The 25,250-nt window shown below is 39.2% G+C and overlaps 1 protein-coding gene across 2 annotated transcripts in view; it reads right to left on the reverse strand.

Annotated features, from left to right (window-relative positions):
* The window catches only part of LOC134824381 (multidrug resistance-associated protein 1-like), a 96,322-nt gene that overhangs the window by 61,276 nt on the left and 9,796 nt on the right, over positions 1-25,250 (reverse strand). Inside the window, exons 2-9 of one of the 2 annotated variants that reach the window (XM_063836280.1) lie at positions 6,752-6,876; positions 6,322-6,486; positions 6,024-6,137; positions 5,488-5,622; positions 4,812-4,934; positions 4,528-4,587; positions 2,548-2,610; positions 2,297-2,358 (exon numbers count right to left, since the gene is read on the reverse strand). In XM_063836280.1, the coding sequence (XP_063692350.1) occupies positions 2,297-2,358; positions 2,548-2,610; positions 4,528-4,587; positions 4,812-4,934; positions 5,488-5,622; positions 6,024-6,137; positions 6,322-6,486; positions 6,752-6,805 (776 nt within the window). In that variant the 5' untranslated portion in view covers positions 6,806-6,876. Of the gene's footprint in view, positions 1-2,296; positions 2,359-2,547; positions 2,611-4,527; positions 4,588-4,811; positions 4,935-5,487; positions 5,623-6,023; positions 6,138-6,321; positions 6,487-6,751; positions 6,883-25,250 lie in introns of those variants that run through there. The other variant, XM_063836281.1, reaches the window with a different exon arrangement.

The raw sequence follows: 25,250 nt of genomic DNA on the forward strand, positions 1-25,250 counted from the left end.
CTGAATATAATTCATCATAGCACCAAGCACATAATCACGACGGAGAGGAAACTGTCTCACACTTCCTTGGACAGTGTCCGGATATGGCCAAAATAAGAGGTCAATATTTCCAGGACTACTACCTCTCTGTCAATGAAATATTCGACAACCAACACATCACCACGATTGTCAATTTCGCAAACTTCACCAAACGCTTAATTGTGCCTACCCAGAGGAAGGCAGAGCATCTCAATGCTATCCGCTCGTGGTACCCAGAGGTAGGCAGAGCATCTCAATGCTATCCTCTCGTGGTACCCAGAGGTAGGCAGAGCATCTCAATACTATCCTCTCGTGGTACCCAGAGGTAGGCAGAGCATCTCAATGCTATCCTCTCGTGGTACCCAGAGGTAGGCAGAGCATCTCAATGCTATCCTCTCGTGGTACCCAGAGGTAGGCAGAGCATCTCAATGCTATCCTCTCGTGGTACCCAGAGGTAGGCAGAGCATCTCAATGCTATCCTCTCGTGGTACCCAGAGGAAGGCAGAGCATCTCAATACTATCCTCTCGTGGTACCCAGAGGTAGGCAGAGCATCTCAATGCTATCCTCTCGTGGTACCCAGAGGTAGGCAGAGCATCTCAATGCTATCCTCTCGTGGTACCCAGAGGTAGGCAGAGCATCTCAATGCTATCCTCTCGTGGTACCCAGAGGTAGGCAGAGCATCTCAATGCTATCCTCTCGTGGTACCCAGAGGTAGGCAGAGCATCTCAATGCTATCCTCTCGTGGTACCCAGAGGTAGGCAGAGCATCTCAATGCTATCCTCTCGTGGTACCCAGAGGTAGGCAGAGCATCTCAATGCTATCCTCTCGTGGTACCCAGAGGTAGGCAGAGCATCTCAATACTATCCTCTCGTGGTACCCAGAGGTAGGCAGAGCATCTCAATGCTATCCTCTCGTGGTACCCAGAGGTAGGCAGAGCATCTCAATGCTATCCTCTCGTGGTACCCAGAGGAAGGCAGAGCATCTCAATGCTATCCTCTCGTGGTACCCAGAGGTAGGCAGAGCATCTCAATGCTATCCTCTCGTGGTACCCAGAGGTAGGCAGAGCATCTCAATGCTATCCTCTCGTGGTACCCAGAGGTAGGCAGAGCATCTCAATGCTATCCTCTCGTGGTACCCAGAGGTAGGCAGAGCATCTCAATGCTATCCTCTCGTGGTACCCAGAGGAAGGCAGAGCATCTCAATGCTATCCTCTCGTGGTACCCAGAGGTAGGCAGAGCATCTCAATGCTATCCTCTCGTGGTACCCAGAGGTAGGCAGAGCATCTCAATACTATCCTCTCGTGGTACCCAGAGGTAGGCAGAGCATCTCAATGCTATCCTCTCGTGGTACCCAGAGGTAGGCAGAGCATCTCAATGCTATCCTCTCGTGGTACCCAGAGGAAGGCAGAGCATCTCAATGCTATCCTCTCGTGGTACCCAGAGGTAGGCAGAGCATCTCAATGCTATCCTCTCGTGGTACCCAGAGGTAGGCAGAGCATCTCAATGCTATCCTCTCGTGGTACCCAGAGGTAGGCAGAGCATCTCAATGCTATCCTCTCGTGGTACCCAGAGGTAGGCAGAGCATCTCAATGCTATCCTCTCGTGGTACCCAGAGGAAGGCAGAGCATCTCAATGCTATCCTCTCGTGGTACCCAGAGGTAGGCAGAGCATCTCAATACTATCCTCTCGTGGTACCCAGAGGTAGGCAGAGCATCTCAATGCTATCCTCTCGTGGTACCCAGAGGAAGGCAGAGCATCTCAATGCTATCCTCTCGTGGTACCCAGAGGAAGGCAGAGCATCTCAATACTATCCTCTCGTGGTACCCAGAGGTAGGCATGTGCCTCGCCGGGCTAAAGTAGTGAATGTCCTTGCTGTACGGCAAGTTAAACAAGGAACTGAAACTACTAGGTTCCGTACAGGCTCAACTCTACACCCATGTCAATATGTTCATATGCAAGCCTCTTGATTATATAATCACAAAATTGTAATTACTGTCCCAATCTTCGAATGAAGGTTTATTATCGATTAATAATTTATGTTTGAAGATATTGATAAAAGATTGAGATGCGATGCAATTGGTTTTAATATAAAAACTAATTTGAGGCTTATGTCACTGAATTTGACGCCTTGCAAACATGTTTGACGATAGCCTGTAAATTGATAGTTTGATCTCAGTATATAATACAACAAATTATCCAGCTAGATTGATTCAAAGGGAGAACAAAATTCCGCAATTATATAATTAATTATAATTATAATTGGTTAGTTATGCCTTACTTTGTAAGCCAATGAAAAGTTATATAATTTCCAAATGGTACATATTCTTCTGGACAGGGTGCCTGCAAGATAAAAAAGATCAGATATATGAAATAAACTTAACAGTATTATTATCAGAACTCATTAGCAAAACGTATTAGATAAGTTAAATGAATAAGTTAAATAATTAAGTTAAATAATTAAGTTAAATAATTAAGTTAAATAATTAAGTTAAATAATTAAGTTAAATAAATATTAAGAGCTCCACTGACCCTGTCATCCATCTCGGGTCTATCGTATTTCATGTGGTGTCCTTCATCCAGCTCTATTTCCTCCTGAACATTTTATAACACTTACTATTTTTCATGGTTTAAATTTTTATTGAAATTTTTATTGGAGTTAGGATAGACTGAGGATAGACGAAAATATTTTACCGATGTTATAATACACATAACCCCGGCATGCGCAGGGATTATATTTCAATTTTTCCCGCGACGCGCGGGAAAAATTTATAATAATTTCGAGTGCGAAGCACGAGGGATTATTATGAAAATAACCCCGACGTGCTTTAGCACGAGGGGTTATTTTAATATAACTTAAGCGTGCCGGTGTTATGTGTTATAAACCCCTCCGGGTTAGTGCTAGGACCAACAAATTTGACATTTTACTCTTAATTCTAGCTATATGAGATCATTATGGAAAATATGAAATGGAATTGGGGACTACCAAATAAATACAACTAAGGTACTATGACTTTTGAAATTGGCGTTATATCTAAACATTATTCCTCAGTCAGAACGTTGAATGAATATGAATATCGATAAGGGGCGGCGAGTTAAGCCTGGCAAGCGATAAAAGCTAATAATGATATCGTGTCATGAAGTTCATCAAAGTAGACGACTATAATACATGGCTTATATCAAACACGACAAAATTAACCGAACCGGACAAAATCAAATGTAACCGTCGAGACAAGTTTTGGAACTGGTCCAATTAATGTAAGAGTTTAAGTAATGTAAGCAGTGTGCTGGAGTTTTGCCAGCGCCTGCAATTAGACCGATACGTAGATCGAGTGTATTTATAGTTCTTACGTTAAGCCATAGGTCACGTGACATTTTTTACCAATGCGCGTCGTAGTAGTTAGTCACGTGATACACGTCATCAAAACACGTGACAGTACGCGGTTGAAATTCTCATGGAATATCAAAACAAAACAAATCTTGTTGAGCCAAATTAGCGGGGCGGGATTATAAAAGCTGTGCCGGGGTTATTTATTCAGCGGGAAAAAACTAACAGCGGGAGCCGGGATTATCAGAATCTATTTAGCGGGAGCCGGGATTATCAGAATCTTATTCTATCCCGGAGGGGTTTATAAAGATCTTGTTGGAAATTTTTAGAACTCGTTGTTTGATTGCGGGACCCATTGATCTTGTCATTCTATAATAATCATGCCTTATAAGGTTATCAAACATAATTTTCATGGTCTGAGAAACACGACTGCTCGCCTTTTATCTACGATGTGTAGTGAGGGTATTATAGTGATGGTATTATTGGATTAATGTCGTCAATAACGGTACATGTGAACTTAATCTACGATAATGAGCACATCAATAATATAATAACCTGGCAACTATTCCCCTCACATATCAACAACGGTCATACTGATAGAGCTGCTACTATGCCGCAAGTCTTTCCTTTCGATTTAGGAACTAGACGAATATAACAAACATATCCCCATAGAATCCCATGAATCAATGAATTGGTAATACAGGGTGTCCTAAAAAAGACGACCAAGTGATTTTGTTAATAGCTCGCCTCAGCTTAAAGTCATGTGCTCTGATCCTCCATAATCTGTGTTTCAGATCCAAACTATCAGGAAGCACTGCGGCTCCTGAGCTCATGTCACCGTTTAGATTTAATGCATTGTATTACGAATCTGTGCACTTGAACCACTGGCAGGGTGCACTCGAACCACTGGCAGGGTGCACTCGAACCACTGGCAGGGTGCACTCGAACCACTGGCAGGGTGCACTCGAACCACTGGCAGGGTGCACTCGATCCATTCACCATTGGCAGGATGGACGGGACAGGTAGAGGTTTTCAGTGAATGTGGTGGTCATAAATTATAATACCCTTCAAAAACTGCTATTGATGAAATTCTCAAACCGTTGTTGAGTTGGTATCACTATCAGTAATCACTTGGTCGCCCTTTTTTGGGACAACCTTTGTAATGTTGTAACAAATTATCAAACCTCTTTTTTGGTATTGTCTTGGGTCGATAACACCTTCTCTTTCACAGCAGAATGGGTTTTCTAAAACAAGATCAGAAACATTCAACATTTAAAATCGAATCAAGTTGATTCTGCAATTGTACAGAAATAAATCAGATAATAATCATTGGAACAGTTTTATATTTTCCCCACTTTTCCTATTACATATTATTGCATTCGATCAAACGTCAAAACACAAATTTGAGTCAAATAAAAATAACAAATAAGGAACACAATTATATTATATATTATATGTGTAATTGTACCTTTGGCTGATTTAGCAGCTCCTCGGGTATCTCCAGTATACTGTGAATGATTAAGTTGAGTAAAACTAAACTGCTGTACACACAAATCAGGATGGGCAGCTGCTCGTCTATATTCTCTACAACCTGCAATACACCTTATAGTTCCAGTTCAAAACTTAGACAATTGTTTTCTTTTTTTGTAGAGGCTGGGCCTGGGTGGCCCACGAGAGGATAGCATGTGGATGCTTTGCCTACCTCTGGGGTATGGCAGTCCTATAGGAAAACTTAGACTGTAGTCAGTAATGTTACAATTGATAGTATTCATCAGGGCAAGCTGGCGACATGGCGGGTCAAGTAAATATCTAAGTAAATATCCTAGTACATGTTACCTATACTAGGATATTTTAACTTTGCAGATTCTAGCCTGACTTGATCAATTTGTACACCTTGTGGAACAAACCTCCACAGTTCATTCACAATACTGACATTGGATATTTCAATTTCAATCAATTGAACAAACCTCCCATTTTTGTTTTTTAGCTCTATAGAGCAAAAAAGAAAGAGATTATTATAAAAACCACCTGAGTGGAGATACTCACTTTTGGAACGATGTAATTTAAAACCGAAACTTGAAGATCACAATCAATGCTACCTTATAAACTGTAGAAATAAGTGTGAAAAAAGAAAGATATTAAACCTCCCATTTCCGAGAAACAAGAGTCCGGATCCTAACAATGCTGTGAAGTGTCATAAGCCCCCAATACGACCACACTGGTAATGTTGAAACATTGCCTTTAGTTCTTTCAAAGCATGTCACAAACACCGCAAATACCTGCGATAGAATAATCAATATGTTTAACCTGGACCTTACTGATAAATTAATCATTATAACAGTAACTATAAAGTGGGGGTTATGGGCACCTAACTGGTCACAGGATCAGTAACGAAGGGCCCCGCTGTGCAGGGGGGCACCAATCGCCATCTTAGGAGGGCGCCAAATCGTCGTTTGAATGTGGGACAATTTTGAAAAACTCAACTGAGGCACTAGCAAAACTGCGCTAACAGGATGGATAAGTTTATGCACAGGATTGGTAAGTATATTCACAAAATTGTATATTATATACCTGTTATCTAAGCTAAATAATCCAGAGATCTCTAAAGTCGGAAGATTATGGATAAAAAGATACACAGGTAACTTAATATATCATAAAAGTATCATTATGCTGAACTCACAGTTGTTATGATGATTAATGTAGCACTCCATTTCAGTACAGGGACATCCTCAGTACTTTTAACAACTATTGCTATGATCATTAATTGCGGTATCAAACTAGCGATTGCTGCAACCTGGGAATTCATTTATAGGAATTTCAAGATTAAGTTTCTCAGGATTGTAGATCCCAAATTTTCAAATTGTTATAGTTAACGAATTTTTACTTTTTATGGTGATAGGTGAAATTTGAATAAAATAAAGCAACGAAAGCTCACTGTAAGAATTATCATTTTTGAATAAATTCTACTGAAAACTTACAATTGACAAAATGAACAGTGGTCTTATCCAGCGGTAAGTATAATAGACAGAGTTTCGAGCAAGAGCCATGTAGAAAGTCCCCAAAACAATGCTAATTAAACATATTATCCAACATATATAACTGTCTTCAAAACAAATAGAAAAATCGTCTGGAGCTCCTTCATTCTGAAAGTTTTCGTTATTAGTATTGAATGGGTAAAAATCATGTTCACAATCATGATTTAACATTATAACTAGTGAAATGATGCATCTATGTGTATTGCTGTTTGTCAGCACTGCTCTTGAATAGTATTAAAACTTCTAATTTGTTATTTGTAGCAGAAACTTCTTCGAAATCAGAGTTTGAAAATAATAAAAATGTTGGTAAAAATGTTCAATTTCACTTTAAAATCAGTACTTGAAGCGACATTGAAAAATACAAAATACTCACATCATAAGCCTGGCAGTAATCATCTAGATCAATTCCAAGAAAAGATCCGGACATGACAGGCTTCGTATAGTAACTATCTAGAAGAGCAGAAATGTGCAATGTCCTGTGTCATGTAGCTCTCGTTACTATAATAATGTTTTAAAGTCAATTTTGGTAATCTTTTTAATAATGTAATTGAACTTATTAACCTAGATAATTTTTGATTACTCAGTTTTATGAAGGAGCTATCTTGGTAAAATGTTTGTAGTGCTATGAGGTTGTTCACAGCTTGATGCGGCGTGGATTCTTTTAGCCGTTATATATGTTTCTTTTGAAAAAAATTTGTGATCGTTTTTCCGAGATTTTGCCGGTTGTATTTGGGGTATGTGGATTTTCTGTGATGAGTACGTGGTTGACTCGTGTTGTCACTTGTTGATTGTATGGGTTTCAAGATGTTATTTGTTTTTGTAATATTTCGTAGTATTAATAGATTATTTTAACATTGTAACTTTGCAGCTATGTAATGTCGTGAGATTTATTATTACTAATATGTATATGTACTATTTACAGGATGTTTTACATGATGTTTAATATTTAATGTAACTCTGTTAACAACTGTCTCATTTGGTAACTCTCGACACCTCAACTAAACAAAAGTATGGATAAAGTATTGAGACCGGATAGACTTGAACTGGATCTAGCTACATCAACTCAAGGAGGAAACGCAAAAACCTTGGAGCACTACGATGGACAACTTCATCGAGACACTGAAAGACACTGTAACTAGTGACGAAGCTAAATACAAGGTTTTAATATACTTTGTTAGCCCTGATATTTTCCTGCACATATCGGGACTAACTAAATACACTGAAGCCAGCGCCCTATTACAGGCTCTATTCGTAAAGACGAAAAACCCAAATTATGCTTGTCACTGCCTGGCCATGAGAACCCATAAGGAAGGAGAATCCATCGAATTATACTTGTTGGCACTAGAAAAACTAGCTAAAGAGTGTGACTTCAAGGATGTAACTGCTGCAGCGCACCAAGAGGAATGTATCAGAACGGCATTCATATCAGGATTGAGCTCACATCAGATCCGCCAACGGCTACTTGAGGATACTAAACCCTTATCTGACACAACTAAGGCAGCTACCACACTTGAGCAAGCCCTCAGGGAGAGTAAGCACTACAATCACCGGGCTTCAATACGTCCTGTCTATGACAAAGGCATGTAGCCGAAACGTCGACAAAGAATTATGTTTTAACACACTGATTGGAGACTCTCACTTCGTCAACTACAATTCAAAATAAAGTCAATTTTACATGAATAAAAATAGTTCACATCACAATCACTATGTACTATGGGCGTACGCAGGGGATAGCCTCCCTCTTTTTGAAATTCGAACCTAGAATTTTTTTGAAAATTGCTATGTACAGCAACATGAAATTGTAAGAAATGATTTTAAACTACTTTATCAAAGCATTAATTAGCATCAGGAAAGCTAGAGTGGTTCCGATGGGCCTATGCAGCCCCTCGTCTATTCAGCCGAATGCTCGAGAAATCGTGTGTGAGGGTTGAATGAGGAGCTGTACATGATCAATACAGCGGAGCCACGGGCGAAGAAAGTGTGGTATAATACCTTAACCGTCGCTGGCCTTAGTTATCGATCCTTCCGATTCCTATAAGTGCTGGTGCCGGCCATGCCGGGTGGTTTTCATGAATGACCCTGCTGCCGTGCAGCTAAACAACGTAAAGTAAAGTAATAAGTAAAATATAAGTAAGTACCCAATCATTAATCATAATATGATAGCATGCTACGACACCGTAATTTGGCTCACTTCACAATTCCCATAATATAATGTAGATCTAGTCTCAACCCAATCACCTGATCACACGTAATGAACAAACTTGTTACGCTTCATATCTCAGTCATCTGAGAAGCTATAACAATTTTTCAGGGCAAATGTTATTTAAATAGCCAAACATAATTCAATACAATTTTGCTAGATCCGATCATTTAATCTATCAAATAAATGCAAAAAATTAACTTTCATTCAAAAAAAATTAACACGAATATGTTTTGATTTGGTGCATTCCTCGTGCCTCGAATGAGTGGTGATAGTAAGCCAGAAAGAATTATTGCAAGCGGGCACTCAGTGATTGAGCTATAAAGGCCAATATATGGGTAATGACTTTTGGACCCCCTGTATGCATAAATTTTATGTAGCGCACAGTAGCGCATCTCGCCGATCTAGCGACATAATGTCGCTGTGAGAAGCCTCATTAAGTGCGCGGCGCGGCACAGTAATGCGCTACAAGCAATCATCAGTGTCAGAATAACTTACTATTACTAAATCCATATTTTCCATCCAAGCTCCTTCATAAATTAACTAAACTAATTAAAAACTTTTATTTTATTTTGCTTTTGTTCTCGTTTTTCGTTTCATTTTGTTGATTGCGTTTGCATTGCTCTAACCAAAGCCCTCTCGCTTGCAGTAGCGCGCGATCGTGAAACAAGCGCGTCACGCAGTACGTGTATACACATGGCTATACACTAACTTCAAGTTTGTAGAATCGATGTTTTTCTTAGAGCACTCTTGAAACTGGATTTATCCAAACAAACATCATGTATATAAATATATTTATATTATGTTACCTGGAGACCCCAGACTTAACGGGTGATGTACTCGTAAATATCTGTTCCATATATGCAGGAACGTCGACTAGTCCAACTCGGCGCGCGTCCTGGTATAGTTAATTGTAAACCTACAACCCCAGACTAGATATTATGTTCATAAAATAGAGATTTGGCAGAATTACAGCGCTGAGCGCCGTCTAGTAAGGAAATTGCTCGCTACTCTCACGTAAACGTATATGCTCTTAATTTAATATAATGCAAATGCGAGAATATAATGTTCTTAATATAATGCGAGAAGCTCTAAAAGAGCGTTGACCATTGTTAATGATTTGGCCCGGCGCGCGCACTGGCCCGGCGTAGCACTTGCCAGAAATGTAGACGAGTAACATCCGTCAAAAAGAGCGCCGCGTATTTTGACGGATGTTATACTCCATACTCGTCTAAATTTCTTCGAAAAAGCGCGCCGCTTTCTTCTCGAAAGCGGCAAGTGCTACGAAGTAGTACGCGCCGGGCCAGACCATTAACAATGGTCAACGCGTATAATTGCGATTGGCGTACCAGGTATAAAATTAAAGATAGTGTGATTTATAAATATATTTATGATCAGGATGATCATGATTAATTACTCTACACTCGACTGATAAGTGATTTTTTTCCAATCCAGTTTCTAGCTGGCCCTGAACGACTATTCAAAATCATAATATATCCTTTTGTAGCGCGATGCACTACTGGGCCGGCTGCGCATCATGATCAAATAATTCTTTTCACATCTTAATTGATCTTCGGTAAATCGGCAAAATGCAATGTAGGTTTATAACCTACCAGAAGCGCAGAACGCGCGCCGAGTTGGACTCGTCGACAATTGAAAAAAATATTTTACGAGTATAACCTGTTAACAAAATTCTCTATTGGGCCTTTCCGAGCTGCGAAGGATTGACATCGTGAATCAACTTAATTTAACTCTTTACACTTTAATCTGATTCCAAACCTAACGATCGCAATTAGATTTTGACCGTTCTGTGTACGTACATGCTTATACGTTTTTGTTTTATGAGTAAGCTGTCATGTGGGATTGTAAAAATAAGCTACACAATCCGTCAGCAATTTCTTTCGCTACGATGAGGTCGTTGATTTATGATTTGTAGACTTAGAGTGTAGCTGTATGAATATGATAGCTAGGACTGCAGTTGGTATCGTCTGTATGTCGTCAATAAATAACTAGCATGACACTACTACACTATACAGTGCATATTGGCTCTAAGGCTCTTTAATCAATCATTGACAAGGACAAATGTATATTGTGTTGCGTTAAAAATTGACTCACGATTTCAATCCTTCGCATCTCGTCGATCTGTGGTTGCAAGAACAAAAAAGCTAGATGCGCGGCGCAGCCCAGTAGTGCATCGTGTATTCACATAGCCATATGTGTATACGCGTACTGAGTGACTTGTAGCGCGATGCGTTACTGTGCCGCGCCGCGCACTCAATGAGGCTTCTCACAGCGAGATGCGCTACTGTGCCGCGCCGAGCTGCCATGATTTGACATCGTCAATTAATGCGTGACGCACTATTGCAAGCGAGAGGGCTCTGGTTAGAGCAACATCGTGTACAACGTTAAAAGTATTTCTACGAGTCACGAGTACACGGATCATGTTTACTGGGCGGCGCTCAGCCTGTCATTCCGCCAAATCTTTATTGAACATAATAGCCTGGGGTCCCCAGGTAAGGATCATGTATCATTGCATAATTCGACTTTCGCCCTGATACTAAATGAAATAACAATGAATGTTGCAATATACGTGATACAATTATCCAGTATTGCTCTAATTTCAGTGCAAAACACAAAAGCATATGCTGAAACCCTAACCCTAACTAAAAATTCGACCAACTTCCTTATATGGTCATATCACGTGATCAAGACAGTTTTTCGCCAATATCTCGGCAGGGGAGCATTTTAACCCTATGTCATGGGATGTGATTCTGAATCAGCGTCCGAAAATACATCGATTCAAGTTGATTCACGATGTCAATCCTTCGCATCTCGCCGATCTGGTTGCGAGAAGCATTATTTGATGCGCGCGCGACCGGACCCAGTAGTGCATCGCGCTACAACGATTCAAGCTGATTTCAACTGTCGGGGGCCCTTTTAGAACAATCTTGAAGATCGACTATAGAGTGATTTAGCACGCTCGGATTAGGTTATGGGTTAGGGTTAAGGTTTTGACGGGTGTTACTCGTCTAAATTTCTTCGAAGTAGCGCGCGCCGCTTTCTTCTCGAAATGTTATGGCCCGATGGCAAGTGCTACGAAGTTTCACATAGCCATGTGTCGACTACGCGTACTGCGTGACGCGCTTGCTACTGCTTGCTACTGCTTGCTACTGCAAGCGAGAGGGCTCTGGTTAGAGCAACTACGAAGTAGCGCGCGCCGGGCCTGATCATTAACAATGGTCAAGTTAGGGTTGGGATCAGATAAGAGGGTTAAGGTTTCGAATAGTCGTCCAGGACCAGCAAGAGAACGGGTTGAAAAAGTCACGTGACAGTCGAGTGTAGAGTTGTAGCGCGATGCACTACTGGGTCGCGCGCGCATCAAATAATGCTTCTCGCAACCACGTATGCAGATCGGCGAGATGCGAAGGATTGACATCGTGAATCAAAGTGTAGAGTGATTAATTATCATCCTTCACCATTGCTATCATGGTTAGATGAATGTCCGGTATTTATCGTATTGTAATTGAAGACTAAAACATATTGACCTGATCATTTTTGAATATTTGATGATTTCGAAGTTTAATCAAATGTCTAATTTACTTTTAGTTTTTTATATTATATATTGAGTTGTATCACGTTGTGACCCCCACGGTCGTTTCACTATATAGTGACGATACAGGGGGAGCCGCACACTCGTGCGCGGCGGGTCATACAACGTATGACAAATATTGAGTTGGGTTTTATGAAACTAAATACTAAGTGAGTGTAAATTTTTTCAAACAAAGGTCTTTAACAGTAGGTATAACTACATTTTTCAAAACAAATATTCGTTTTTTTGATATTATAAAGCACAGATTTATGTTATCTACTGGATTTTAGTATACTAGAATATGTAATAAATGAAAACGACACTATTTACTCATGCGACACAATATCAATCTTAACAAATATGGTCACTGGCGTGAATGAAGAATGTAGCGGGGAATTTAAGGTACATTTACACCAGCGATAAAATAATAATGTTAGGAAAATATTTCTACTACTCACTACTATACACTGTAAATCGTTTATAATTCCACTTTTTCTCTCTAGTTCGAGCAAATATTTATTAAAAATTGTGATGATCCTTTGCTTGGTTGCTGATTAGTTAGAAAATGGTACTGCCGCTCCAGGTAGATGCTCCTCCTGAAATATTAGTACTTAGTAAGAACCAAATTAGTAAGAAGCATTACTGTTCAATCTGAAATAAGCCATGTCGAAAAAGTGATCACTGTTAACAGTTAAGTTGCATTAACTGTGAGATACGTTTTGCTGGATTGGGTTTGAGGACCTTGGAAGGTTTCCGTGAGAAATTTGTCGTCTGGGATTGTAACTTTCATAGACCGGTTAAGTTTTCGCTGAATATAGTGCCCACTAGCATATTGGTGATCGAGGTGATCAGGAGAGCAAAGCTTTTTAACAGTACTAAGTATAAAATGGAATAAAATAACTTTGTTTTAGTTTTACCTCCGTGTCCCCCTACAAATAACAAAGTCACTACAATTTCCCCACTCTACGTATGATTTTACCTCAATGTCCCAGGCCCCTTTTCCAGCTACTCCATGCAGCTCCTCATTAGATCGCCACACTTGAGCCTGGTTGCTTTCCTCTGATTCCCAGACACCGTTACCTAACAAAACATTTATATTCATACCTTTTAAAAATTCACGCGAGAATTCATCCATTCAGCAGTAGTAATTTCTCTAATTATTTCTGTTTTCAGCAAAATTACCATTAACGCCAAATTCTTCTTCAGACATCCACTGTCCTCGTCCTGTAAAGGTATAATCTAGATAGTGTCTTACAACGTACCCAAATTTAGCTGCTCATCAGTCAAACAATGGATCAAAAGTTTGGACGAAATTTAAAAACTCATTGGGTTGAACATCTCCATAAATCAAATTTAACGTTTTAAATTAGTAAATATTACATTTTCATGACAGCAATTAATCAAAACGGTTGATACTAAGTTATATGCAGATTCAAAACCCAAAATTTTTCCGGTTTCGATCAAATTAATGACTGATAAGACGAAATCTGGGTTACAAATAAATTAAAAGCTGAGTTGATTTCCTGCGAGTAAATTTGTACTTCAAAGTATTCTGTTTTCGAATTCTCGATATGTTTCCATTTTGATAAATTCTAACCTTTTACACCAAACTCCTCTTCTGACCTCCATTGTCCTTTTCCTGGTTGATGAAACTTTTTAATTAGTTAATTCACGATTGTTTGTGCATGCCCACTAATAAATTGTGGGAACGCTTTCAGTTTAAATCGTTATGAACCGCTCACATATTATATTACGTGGGTAGATTTTTACCTCTTCAGTAGAAATTACACTAGCAGTAGCATGAGCTCATTTGTCACTTAAATCTGAATAGTTTTCAAACCAACCTTTAACACCGAACTCTTCTTCTGATAACCACTGTCCTTTCCCTTTAATACCAAACTCCTCGCTAGACTGCACCAACCCTGAAAACACAGTATTAACTTTATGTGATCCTAACTAATCCTGGCAAGAGATTATTTATAATCTCAGGGAATAGTGATCGTGAAGGCGGTGAAGCCAATAACCTCTCCTATTCCAATGACCATAGTGCGTGATGAAGAATCACATCCTTTTCGAGGTGCTACTATTAAGCATTGTAATCTGTCCTGGGTGACTCCAGTATAAACAGATGACGTGCAACAAAACACTATGGATCTAGACAGGCAAAGGTCGATCAAAAACCGGGTGCGAGATGCTGGCAACTTCTCCTCTCTAAAAGTTTGCTACTGAAAAATTACACACAAATCAAGGACGGTGTGCTTCTACCTCTGCGAGGTCGGGTGATACCAGGATGACGGCAACTGGGCAAAGCCTCAGGGACCCCAGTGGCCTGATGAGAAGAGTGGTTGCTCGTCATAACAACAGAGTAATTAGTCAACAGATCGCTCATGTTGACACTGATTTCAGCACGTCCAATCCTATCAACTACAGCAAACACGGTTCACGTACTGTAGTGCGACACGTACTCTAGTGCGACACGTACCCTAGTGCGAAACCTCCAAGATCGACACTGTCGCAGTAGAGTGCGCTACCTGGATCGTAGTGCGACACGTACCCTAGTGCGACAGAGAATTTTCAAGGCCGACACTGTCGCACTACAGTGCGCTACCTGGACTGTAGTGCGACACGATGACGAACTAAAGTGCGACAAAACACTTTACACATTCAATAAAAATTTTACTTTCCATTTTTAATGACGAGAGTGTAGTCGTGTATGAGTAATGGGGTTAAATATAAAATCAAAGATTGCAATCACAATATTCAAATCATTGTTCCAACACACTTCAACTAATCCATTCTGTCATAATCATCGTAGCTATCAATCACAGCGTTCAAGCGACGGTCGTAATCAGTCCACTTCTTCAGTCGGCGAGGAGGTAGTTGTCTGAGCATCTTCATTCTTCTGGTTGATCTTCCATTGGGTTAGATCCTGCTCCTTCTTCAGGACGTCGATAAATCGCCAGATAGTAGGGTTGGTGCAGCCCATCAAGGGGGAGAGGAGGTTTGTGTTCCGACCCAGGTACGTTCGTAGTAGTCACTAGGCAGCAAAGGAATACATCTCCGAAGGAAGGGTTGCTTTCAGCTGCGTCCAGGTCACAGTAGTGTTGTTCGTCAGACTGAGACGTCCGGAGCAGGTCTTCTCAGTGCATCGCCAGTAGGTCTTGTCGTCGCGATTCTTATCCACTATCCAGGCAGTAGCGGTATCCGTCGTGGATAACGTTTCTTGAACCAGTAGTGCGTCCAGGAATGAAGGTGATTGAAGAAGACATGTTGATGTTGTTCGATGCTTTGGTAGAATCATCGTGATCTTATTTATGGCCCAAGCATATTAACTTGTTATCCCAATCGGAGATATACCTTCATACGATGCGTGTGATAGGAATGAGGATCATATGCTGCTTACGAGTTACCCAGTGGATCACACACTGCATACGTGGCTTGAACTGACCCGAAGGAATTATGATCAGTGGATAACTTCGAAACACGTGATGTGAACCGACGAATCGTATTCGCAAGATCACTTCGAAATAAGTGACGTGAACCGACCCGACGAATCACTTAATGGTCCATAAGAAGGATAGGATGTGACCTGAACTTGGAAATAAGTCAGGATATTTTGTCGCACTAGAGTACGCTACCTGGATCGTAGTGCGACACGTACTGTAGTGCGACAGAGGGTTTTTGTCGGACTTCGCACTAGAGTACGTGTCGCACTAGAGTACGTGTCACACTACAGTACGATTACCAGCAAACACTCAATGTACTTTGAAACCTGGAATGTTTTATCTTTAGTCAGCTCATCTTCACAGCTTTATCAACTCAGTCAGAACATTGATCACTACAGTCGTGATATTTTGGGTATTACTGAAACTCATATGCCAGGATCTTGAAGTACACTTTTGGACAATGGTAGTCTACTTATTCATTCTGGTAGGGGAGATGGTATCAAAAGGCAAGGGGTTGGCCTATGTATTTCCAAAAAGGTCAGGAACTCCCTGATCTCTTATGTACCTACATCAGAGCGGGTCTTAACAGCTAGGTTACACGGCAAACACCTCAACATATCTGTTGTTGTAGCCTACGCTCCGACTGACGGTGCTGATGACGGAGAGAAAGATCGTTTTTACAACGTTTTATCAGACACGTTTGGTGAACTACCCCGACATGATCTGAAACTGCTACTGGGTGACTTCAATGGAAAAGTTACTTCAAACAGATATGGATTCGAGGGAGTTATTGGTGGAGAATCTCTCCATAGTTCGTCAAGCGACAATGGGACCAGGCTCATGGATTTCTGTGCAGCTGATCAGCCCACCAAGATCCGTATCTACAAGGCTGCTGTTATTACTATTCTGTTATATGAAGCTGAAGTGTGGAACACAACAAAGAAGCAGATGAAACGGTTTGAGGTCTTCCATCTGACCTCCCTGAGAAGAATCTTGAAGATAAAGTTGTTCTTCAATGTCTCCAATGAAGAAGTTCTCAGGCGTGCTGGAATTAAGTCTATCGAAACTTTCATCGGTGCGGCTAGACTAAGGTGGTACGGACATGTTGTCAGAATGCCAGAGACGCGGTTTCCCAATTTCTTACTGGATTGGAAACCAAACTATGGAAAGAGACTGAGAGGACGACCCCGCAAAGGCTTGACGGCCTGTGTACTCGAGGATGCGGCTGCATTTTCAGGTGTCGATAACATCAGCAGAGATGCAGTAAAACAGTTGGCGCTAAAGCGAGTGTAATGGAGGAACATGTTACGCCGTAGAAGAGATGTGTGTGATGCAGGCCACTCCAACGACTAGGAGGAGACCTCTTCATGTAGCATGTATGTATGATCCTAACCGAATAAACGCATGTACTGAATTTTACATATCATGATACTAAAACATAAAGCAATTGCTTTCATAATAGTGGGTTCGATGATGAAGTTTATAAAATTAGGAAAATTAGGAAATTAAACATCATTAACGGTTTCCCAATTTTCATACCTGTATCATCTGATGACGATATGGACTTTCCACTAATACTGGCTACCGCAATAGTTCTGAAAATTGTCAAAAATTATCGGTGAAAAGAAGTAACTCAGTTGTATACCCGAATAAGTTAAAATTATTAAAAATACAATTTTTATTTTAATTGACGCAAATTCGACTGCATTCAACATATTTCATATTTTTCTGATATTTCTCTGATATTTTTCTTAAAACAAAGTAGGAGAAGAAGACATGAACAATAACTGGACTGGATACAAAATTTTGATTAACTTTTGTTTTTCTACAAAACACAAAAGTTATACTTACAAAATTAAAAGGACTGTTTTCTCCATGATGAAATGGATTCTTGTAAACTTGTCTGACAAAGGATTAGTTAATAATATTAAAAGAGTATAATTCAACGATCCCTAATGACTAGTTTTATTCATGGTACTATAATTACTAATTACCTTACGAGACATATTTATGTTCGACATATTTATGTTCGACATAATCCGGTGACCTAAATGATTTGGGTACGAAAATATGGGGATTTTTTCCGAAAACCGCCACATTTCGTACCACAAATTAAATCATGGGATTTGGGGAATTTTTACATCTCCTTATTTTACAAAAATGAAACCCAATATTTGAGAAAATGAAAAACAAAGATCTTCTCTGATCAGCTGTTTCATCTTGTGAACGATTTCTCCGGAGCCTTTGAAAGTTAGTGATAGTCTCAACTTAACTTTTAATCCTCCCGACGGTATTGTAAACCGACGGTGTCTGTTATCTTCCACTACTCCCGAAATTTCACCGCCGTGGCCAATAAAGTAGTGACAGTGCTTGCTTACTTTTAATCATATAATAATAATGGAACGTGTCCTAAATACTTACTTTAGGTATCATTTTTAAAGCAATTCATGATCGAACACTGGTGTTCATTTTTTTGATGAATCATATTTATAACTTACTATATTGATAATAAATCGATAAAGTCATAATTAAGGAAAGTACGTGAAAAATAATTGGGGAAATAATAACGGTGACCTAAGGCTAAATTTTGGTAGTCCGAAAATATGGTGTTTTTTTCGAAAAACCACCGACTTTCGTACCATTTAAATATACCTTATCGGACCTTATTTGGACGGACATTACTTAAACGGACATAATTATGAACGGACATTAATATGAACGCTAGAAGGCAATCGAAACCTTGTATGTTTATAACCTACCAGGACGCGCGCCGAGTTGGACTCGTCGGCGGTCTAACGGTAATATTTGGATCAAATATTTTACGAGTATCACCCGTTATTGTTAATCGATTTTTTTTCATCATTTTTTGACGTTTTTTTAATTTTAGCAAATGATTTTTAAATCCATGTTTTTCATACAATAAGCTTATCTGCGCTGTGCAGATAAGGTACGAAGGTACCTACAGGACTAGATTAGATACCGTCGGTCACATACTACCTAGGAGATATCCCGGTTTGTCTTCTACTTTATCGAGATGGGTGGTATGGTAGAAGGTATCGTAGCTGACATAAGCCACCGAAGGTCGCCTATACCAAGTGGGGGGCTAGAGATAAAGCTTAAGCTGTACTTTAGGCTTTCAAGTATCTCTCTAGTAGAGCAGTTGGGATCATCCATTGCCCGGTACGACTTCGAGTTGGACAGACAACCAGTTGTACTTGTAATAAAAAATGTGGAGGTAGAAGAACCCGAAGATCAACTTCAAGATAGTGTCAGTGATCATGCAATAATGTGATATTTACAATTCAGATTGTTAAAATTTTATAATACCTTGTTTTTTATTAATTCAACGATATAGTTTAGTTTAACTTTAATGATAGTTATTGAAATTGACTTAAATTAAAAAGTTGTCATATTCTGGACAAAAAATTCGAAATGAAAAAATGTTTGAAAAAAATTCAACGGACTTTAACATAGACGGACATTAATTGAACGGACTTTATTTGAACGGATATTAAGATGAGCGCTAGGGCCTTAAGCGTTCAAGTAATGTCCGTCCAAATAAAGTCCGATAAGGTATCTCGTAAGGTAACTTGATTCAGTGACCACAAAAAAAATCTACTTTATAAATACTCTTTGTCACACGACAAAATGATTAGGTAATTTGTCGTTTACGTAAAGACAGATATTTTATAAACGATGTCAATAACTGTCGGACAAGCAGGCCATCCCGTTAAATATATATAATTATTATAAATATAATTAACTCCAAGTAAGACTCCGCTATATTATATTGACTCTTTACACTGTTTCATGGTGACGTGATAGAATCTTATGTGTTCTACTAGTCAGTGTAATAAGCGCCAAGCGCGAGCAAAGAACTTTTTTTCTCCGATTTCGATAAATTTGGTACCAAAATTTGTCTAAAAATGTGAATAAAATTAAAATAAATCCACCGTGTAGCAATTTTCGCTAAAAATGCTACACGGCGCTTGTTCGCCGCGCGTGCTTTTTTCGCGCAAATTTTTAGTTTTTGGCCTATAACTTTCACATTTTCAGTTATTATCACATAATTATTATGGCATCGTAATCAGCTCATCGAGACAAAACTTTTAGTACTCATATTTTAAGATTTAAAGGAAAATTATTTTCAAAAGTTTTCAATCTGAACACAAGGGTCCCCCCTTGTGTGAAATTTTGAACAAATTTTTGAAAAATTTGGTGCTTCAAATATTATAATTTTGGTACCAAAAGTTGCGTCTGACTAAACTCATTACGATACTGTAATAATTATTTCAAAATATTCAATATTTTAGGAGTTATAGGCATTTTAAGCAATAAATTACCCATTTTTCGTCCTTTGTACATTCTTGTAATGCACAGGAGGCCCACATATAGCTCGACGTTATTTTGCTACACGGTGAATTTGCATTATTCACACTTAGAGGCAACTTTTGGTACCAAATTTATCAAAATCAGAGACAAAAAATTCTGTGCCAACTCATGGCGCTTATTACATAGACTATACGTGTATTCACTGGAAAAACAATGAATAAACAATAAAAGTAACTGAGCAAGTAGGGAGCTCTGTTTTTAAGGATAGATGTAGTTACTGAGCCTGGAGGGGGGTAGTTACTGTAGTTACTGAGCCTGGAGGGGGGTAGTTACTGTAGTTACTGAGTGTGACGAGCACATCACGTGACAACCTCGGGTCAACTTTTAAGGTTAAATTGGTAACTCAAATCTGTAATGGTAACGTTATCGTGCCCCCCGATTTTGGGAAGGATTGAGGAAGCACTGGAATATAAAAACCGTTTCTCGAACTTAAATGTGTGAATTGGAAGCAAGATCGCCTCAAAAGTTCCATAACTACCGTAATCCTATTAGTTCAGACTTGTTTCACCTGCGGATTTAACCACTAAAGATCTCCTGAACACTTTACGTTGTTACTAACTGTAACTTGGCGGCGAAGCCGGCGCCGCCCGGTTAACTAGAAACTGCCTAACCCCCAGTAATCCAGTTGCCAGCCGTAGCGGTGGTTATACCATCGCAATACCTAACGGCTCGAGATCCAAACCGCTAAACTATGTAGCATAGTTACTATGCTCCTATGATTGAGGAACTTGTCAACTCCGATTTCAAGTAACCACTGAATTTGAAAATGATGCTAAACCAGATGTTGCCCACGCCGCGCAATATATCCATTTAAACGCATTTCCATTTAATAGCGGGTAAAAACTCAGCCATATAATGCAATATCGGAGCCCGCTTAAACCTTTATTGACTTAGAGTTAGACGGAAAGCATATCGAGAACAGTGATCGAATAATGGAGGTACCGAGATAAATAGCACATGCCGCGATTTCCTTTTAATTTTGGATTTTCAGCAGATATTAATTTAAGGGGTCGTTCACATATTACGTAATCAGCCGAGGGGGGAGGGGGTTTCCAAATGCTTACGGTTGATTACGGGGTGGAGGGGTTTCAGCCGTTGATTACGTAATCAAAATTGACAATATTTTAATTCAAAATCCACTCAATTTCACTCTGATTATAGTGATAAAATTTAGAAATTTATCGAATATCCGACTATAATAGTAAGTAATTCAGAAGGTGCTTGGCTGGATATTATAACAATGATTTCGGCTCATCATGATAGTATGATCAGGGTAACATGAAACGTAGAGAAAAGTGTTTTCTAGGAAAAAAGTCAAGGGGGGAGGGGGGTTCAGGCCATGGTTACGTAATATTGCTGTCAGGAGGGGGGGAGGGTGGGGGTTGGGTCTTGATTAGGCCTAGGGTTGATTACGGAAGGGGGGAGGGGGTAAAAATTGCTAAAATATTGATTACGTAATATGTGAACGACCCCTAACCTATGATTTTCAGCAGACATTAACCTATGATTTTCAGTAGACATTAACCTAGGATTTCAGCAGACATTAACGGTCGCAATAGTTGAAATGATCTCACTATACTAGGGGTGCATAATATCCCACAGTTAAGGATTAAAAGTTGAAGGCTCGGAGATGAAGATTATGCCAGTATTATATTGGTATTATAAATGACCATTTTAAAGGAATTTTGATGGAGACTACCAGCTTGTAGTTGTATATTTGAGAATTAAATTGACTATAATGCGGCTGGTTTCGACTGGGCATGAAGTTCATGCTTTTGCAATTCAACTGCGATATAAGTGAAGTCCCGGCCGAAGGCACGGGTTACACTAGTATTAGTATTATATAATCAAGAAAGAATTCCTCTCGTCGGAGTGGAATTTAGCCTCAAATCGGTCATCGGTGATCATTTTCTAAACCGGAGATTTCCGCAAGTAAGTATGTATAACTATAGGCCTGTTAATGTGCACCGAATTTCATAATCTTCCCTTTTCGTAAACGTGACCGTCTGTAACTGTAAGTGACAATCTGTAAAACTAAAGGTCCGATCAAAATCACAAAATAAAATCACTACATAATATACCTTATTATCATGCATTGCTTATTGCTGTAATAAATACGTCCTAAAAAGTGCTGTTTTAGCTGATATCAGCACACAATATACTGTAAACAACAACAACCTTATAGTTATACTATTAGTAGAGAGTCAAACTGAATACGGCCTATGGACTAGTGCCTAGTGGACTACGTAGCAGTAATGAAATTTTAAAGGAAGGTCTATCATCCGCTTATAGTTTACATATTGAATAATATTAATTGTTTTACCATTAATTTCCGCCAGATTCACAATTTGTGAAAGCCATCAAGGGTAAGGTTTTCCTCGAGATGTTGAGATAAAGTAAGTGTGTGGGTACCAAACCCATTTCCTGCACTATAATGCACAATAATATAACCTTAATCTGAAGGACAGAGCATTTAACTTTGTAATAATGTATTTATCGAGGTGCATCCGGGTAAGATCATGGAGCAGATCTTGCCATTGAGTGGTCAGACAACCTTAATGATGGGATAGAACAGTTCCGGGAAAATCCACGAGTCTAGACATCACAAGATCATTCCAGCAAGATGAATAGCCATTGAAATTAACAATTATGAATTATAATCAGCTGTTATTGCTGTCTGATTATTGCAACAGTGAAAACAAATTGTTTGAATAATTGCTTTGCATTACATAATTGGTACCAATACTATTGATAAACAGTCGCGAAAACACCCTTACCTGTGAAATTTGACTAGTATATTAACATGACTATCACAGTGCTGGCAAGCACAACCGTCGCCCTTATATTCACTATACTATTTACCCCCTATACTATTTAACTATTATACCCCCTTTACTGATTTTTCAGGCATTAAGATTCACCGAAAGTAGTTCAGCAGTCATATTTTAAGTTCAAAAAATTCTAATTCAATGTCAAAGATGACAGGAATAAAAAATAGTCATGTGGAGGTTTTTAAGAAATTTGCGGGAAATACGCGCACTGTTACTGTTAGTGTTATACGAAATTCGGTAAAAACCCAAAATCACCATATAAGGTGTCTTAAAAACCATGCCATATAAGGTGTCTTAAAAACCATGCCAAAATAGAGTTAGGGATCTGAAATTTTGCAGGGCGTCTAGACGTTAATTAACGATGTCAATTCTTCGTAGCTGGGCGAGGCCCAGTACTCAAGTACAAAGTAGCGCATCCTATCTAACATCGCGCTACAAGTCCAAAGTCTAGACATCGCGTTGACCAAATCGACTGCAAAAAAGTTTCAAATTTCAGCTGAGTATCACTATCAGGAAGGGCGTTTTCTGGAACCCCTGTTTTCACAGATTGTCGTGATATTCATATACTATTACTTCAACTTGACAGTTGACACACGCTACATGCAACCCCTTTAGATCGCATGCACGCTAAGCCTAAAGAGGTATACAACATGTAGCAATGATATACACATATATTATAATTATATACGTACATTTGACCAAAACCCATAATCATGGGTAGAGTGGACCGCTGCCAGTGTCTCTCTTTCCCAAACAAAAAGAAATGATATTAATTTGAATAACCGTCCGCAAATGCAAAATGATACCGAGAAAAGCGAGCGACGTTCTACGATTTCTATTTAAAGAATATTGAATAAAACAGTCCTTGTATCATGTATTTGTAAAACATAGTATGTAGTAACATAACAGTAATCTGACATATAGTTTATTGAGTATGACGATCACAATCAACACTGAATAATTCGCCAATTTTAACCACTTCAAGATTTAATTTTTAGGGCTGTTAAATTCGCCAAGAAATGCGCAGAAAATTCGGCAAAAAAAATTCGTTACAAAAACTTACAAATCTGGACAAGTAGACTGTGGAGGAAATTAAGTGATTTCAAGTTTATTACTCAATGCCTTCCGGTATGAGCTAAATTTAACCCCTTGCGATCTTGGTCAGTACCTACGCTAGTCGCTAACCTGAACCAGTAACCACGCACTTGTATTGCGGGAAGCACATGTTTTGGCAATATTCCACCATACAAAACCAACTATAAACTGTCGTGAAACAACTACTGTATTTTTTTTAAATGCGGCAATTTTCAGAGAAAAATCCGTATGCAGTATGCGAATTTGATTCGAAATCGAATAATACGTGTAGTGCGAATTTCACAGCATTGGTTTAAAATATTTCCATCGCGTTAGATAATACTCAATATGCAATAAATGTATTTAATTGTAGTTGTGAAAATAGTTTAAATAGTCTATGTGCAATGACTCTTAGTATTCTAAAATGACGATAATAGATACAATTACATATCCTTTTTCTCATTTCTGCAACCTTGCTAAAAGGTAAACTCGCGAGTATTCAACTCCATTTGCGAGCTAAATTTGGTAAATTATTTTGTTTGACATTTTTACGTCACAATCCTTATCTTATTACCATTGGTTCGCATTTTGTTTCTTTGTTTTCGACCATTATTATAGTTCACAGAATGATCCGATTTTGGTGGACTGACAAAAATCTTTGGTATTAATCTGATCATCTAATTAAGGCTAAAGAGGCCAGTAACATCATCTCAAATAGCCGTACATGGAGCAGTGAGAACCCTGAGAGGATCCCTAAACTCCAAGTGGTGACCAGGCGAGCCCCTAACTTAAAGGACACTTTATTCAAGAGAAAGAAGCTTGCCTTAGGTTCAGAGTCAAGAACAACTGACCCATGCACCAAACCTGGTGAGAAGAAGAAAGGCAGACCCTGCCAAACTTGTCACCTTGTTAGTGGCAATTCCATGGTCTCCAATAATGGACACTCAGTCAGAACTCAAGGTGGTAACTGTAAGACACGCAACATTGTGTACGGCGCGACGTGCAAACTTTGTACTGTTAATAACGTATTCGTGGGAAATACAGTCACCAGCCTCAGCCAACGTGTGAATGGTCATCGCAGTAAATATTATGAGATTTTAGAGCCGAGTAGTAAGGGGAATGTTGAGAGCCACAGAGATTTTGATGACGAGAATGTTTTAGGGGCACATCTTTTTTCAGTTCATAATTTGAGGGAGAGATCTGATTTCAATGAAAGTTTCCATTTTGATATTTTGTGTTCTACATCCCCAGATAATATTAGAAAGTCAGAACAGTTTTATATTAACAAATTGAAGACACTTTATCCGTTTGGCCTGAACAATGTGAATTCCGTTTCTGGA

The sequence above is a fragment of the Bolinopsis microptera genome, chromosome 12 (assembly GCF_026151205.1).
Source record: "Bolinopsis microptera isolate Bmic1 chromosome 12, MBARI_Bmic_1.0, whole genome shotgun sequence".
Lineage (NCBI taxonomy): Eukaryota > Metazoa > Ctenophora > Tentaculata > Lobata > Bolinopsidae > Bolinopsis > Bolinopsis microptera.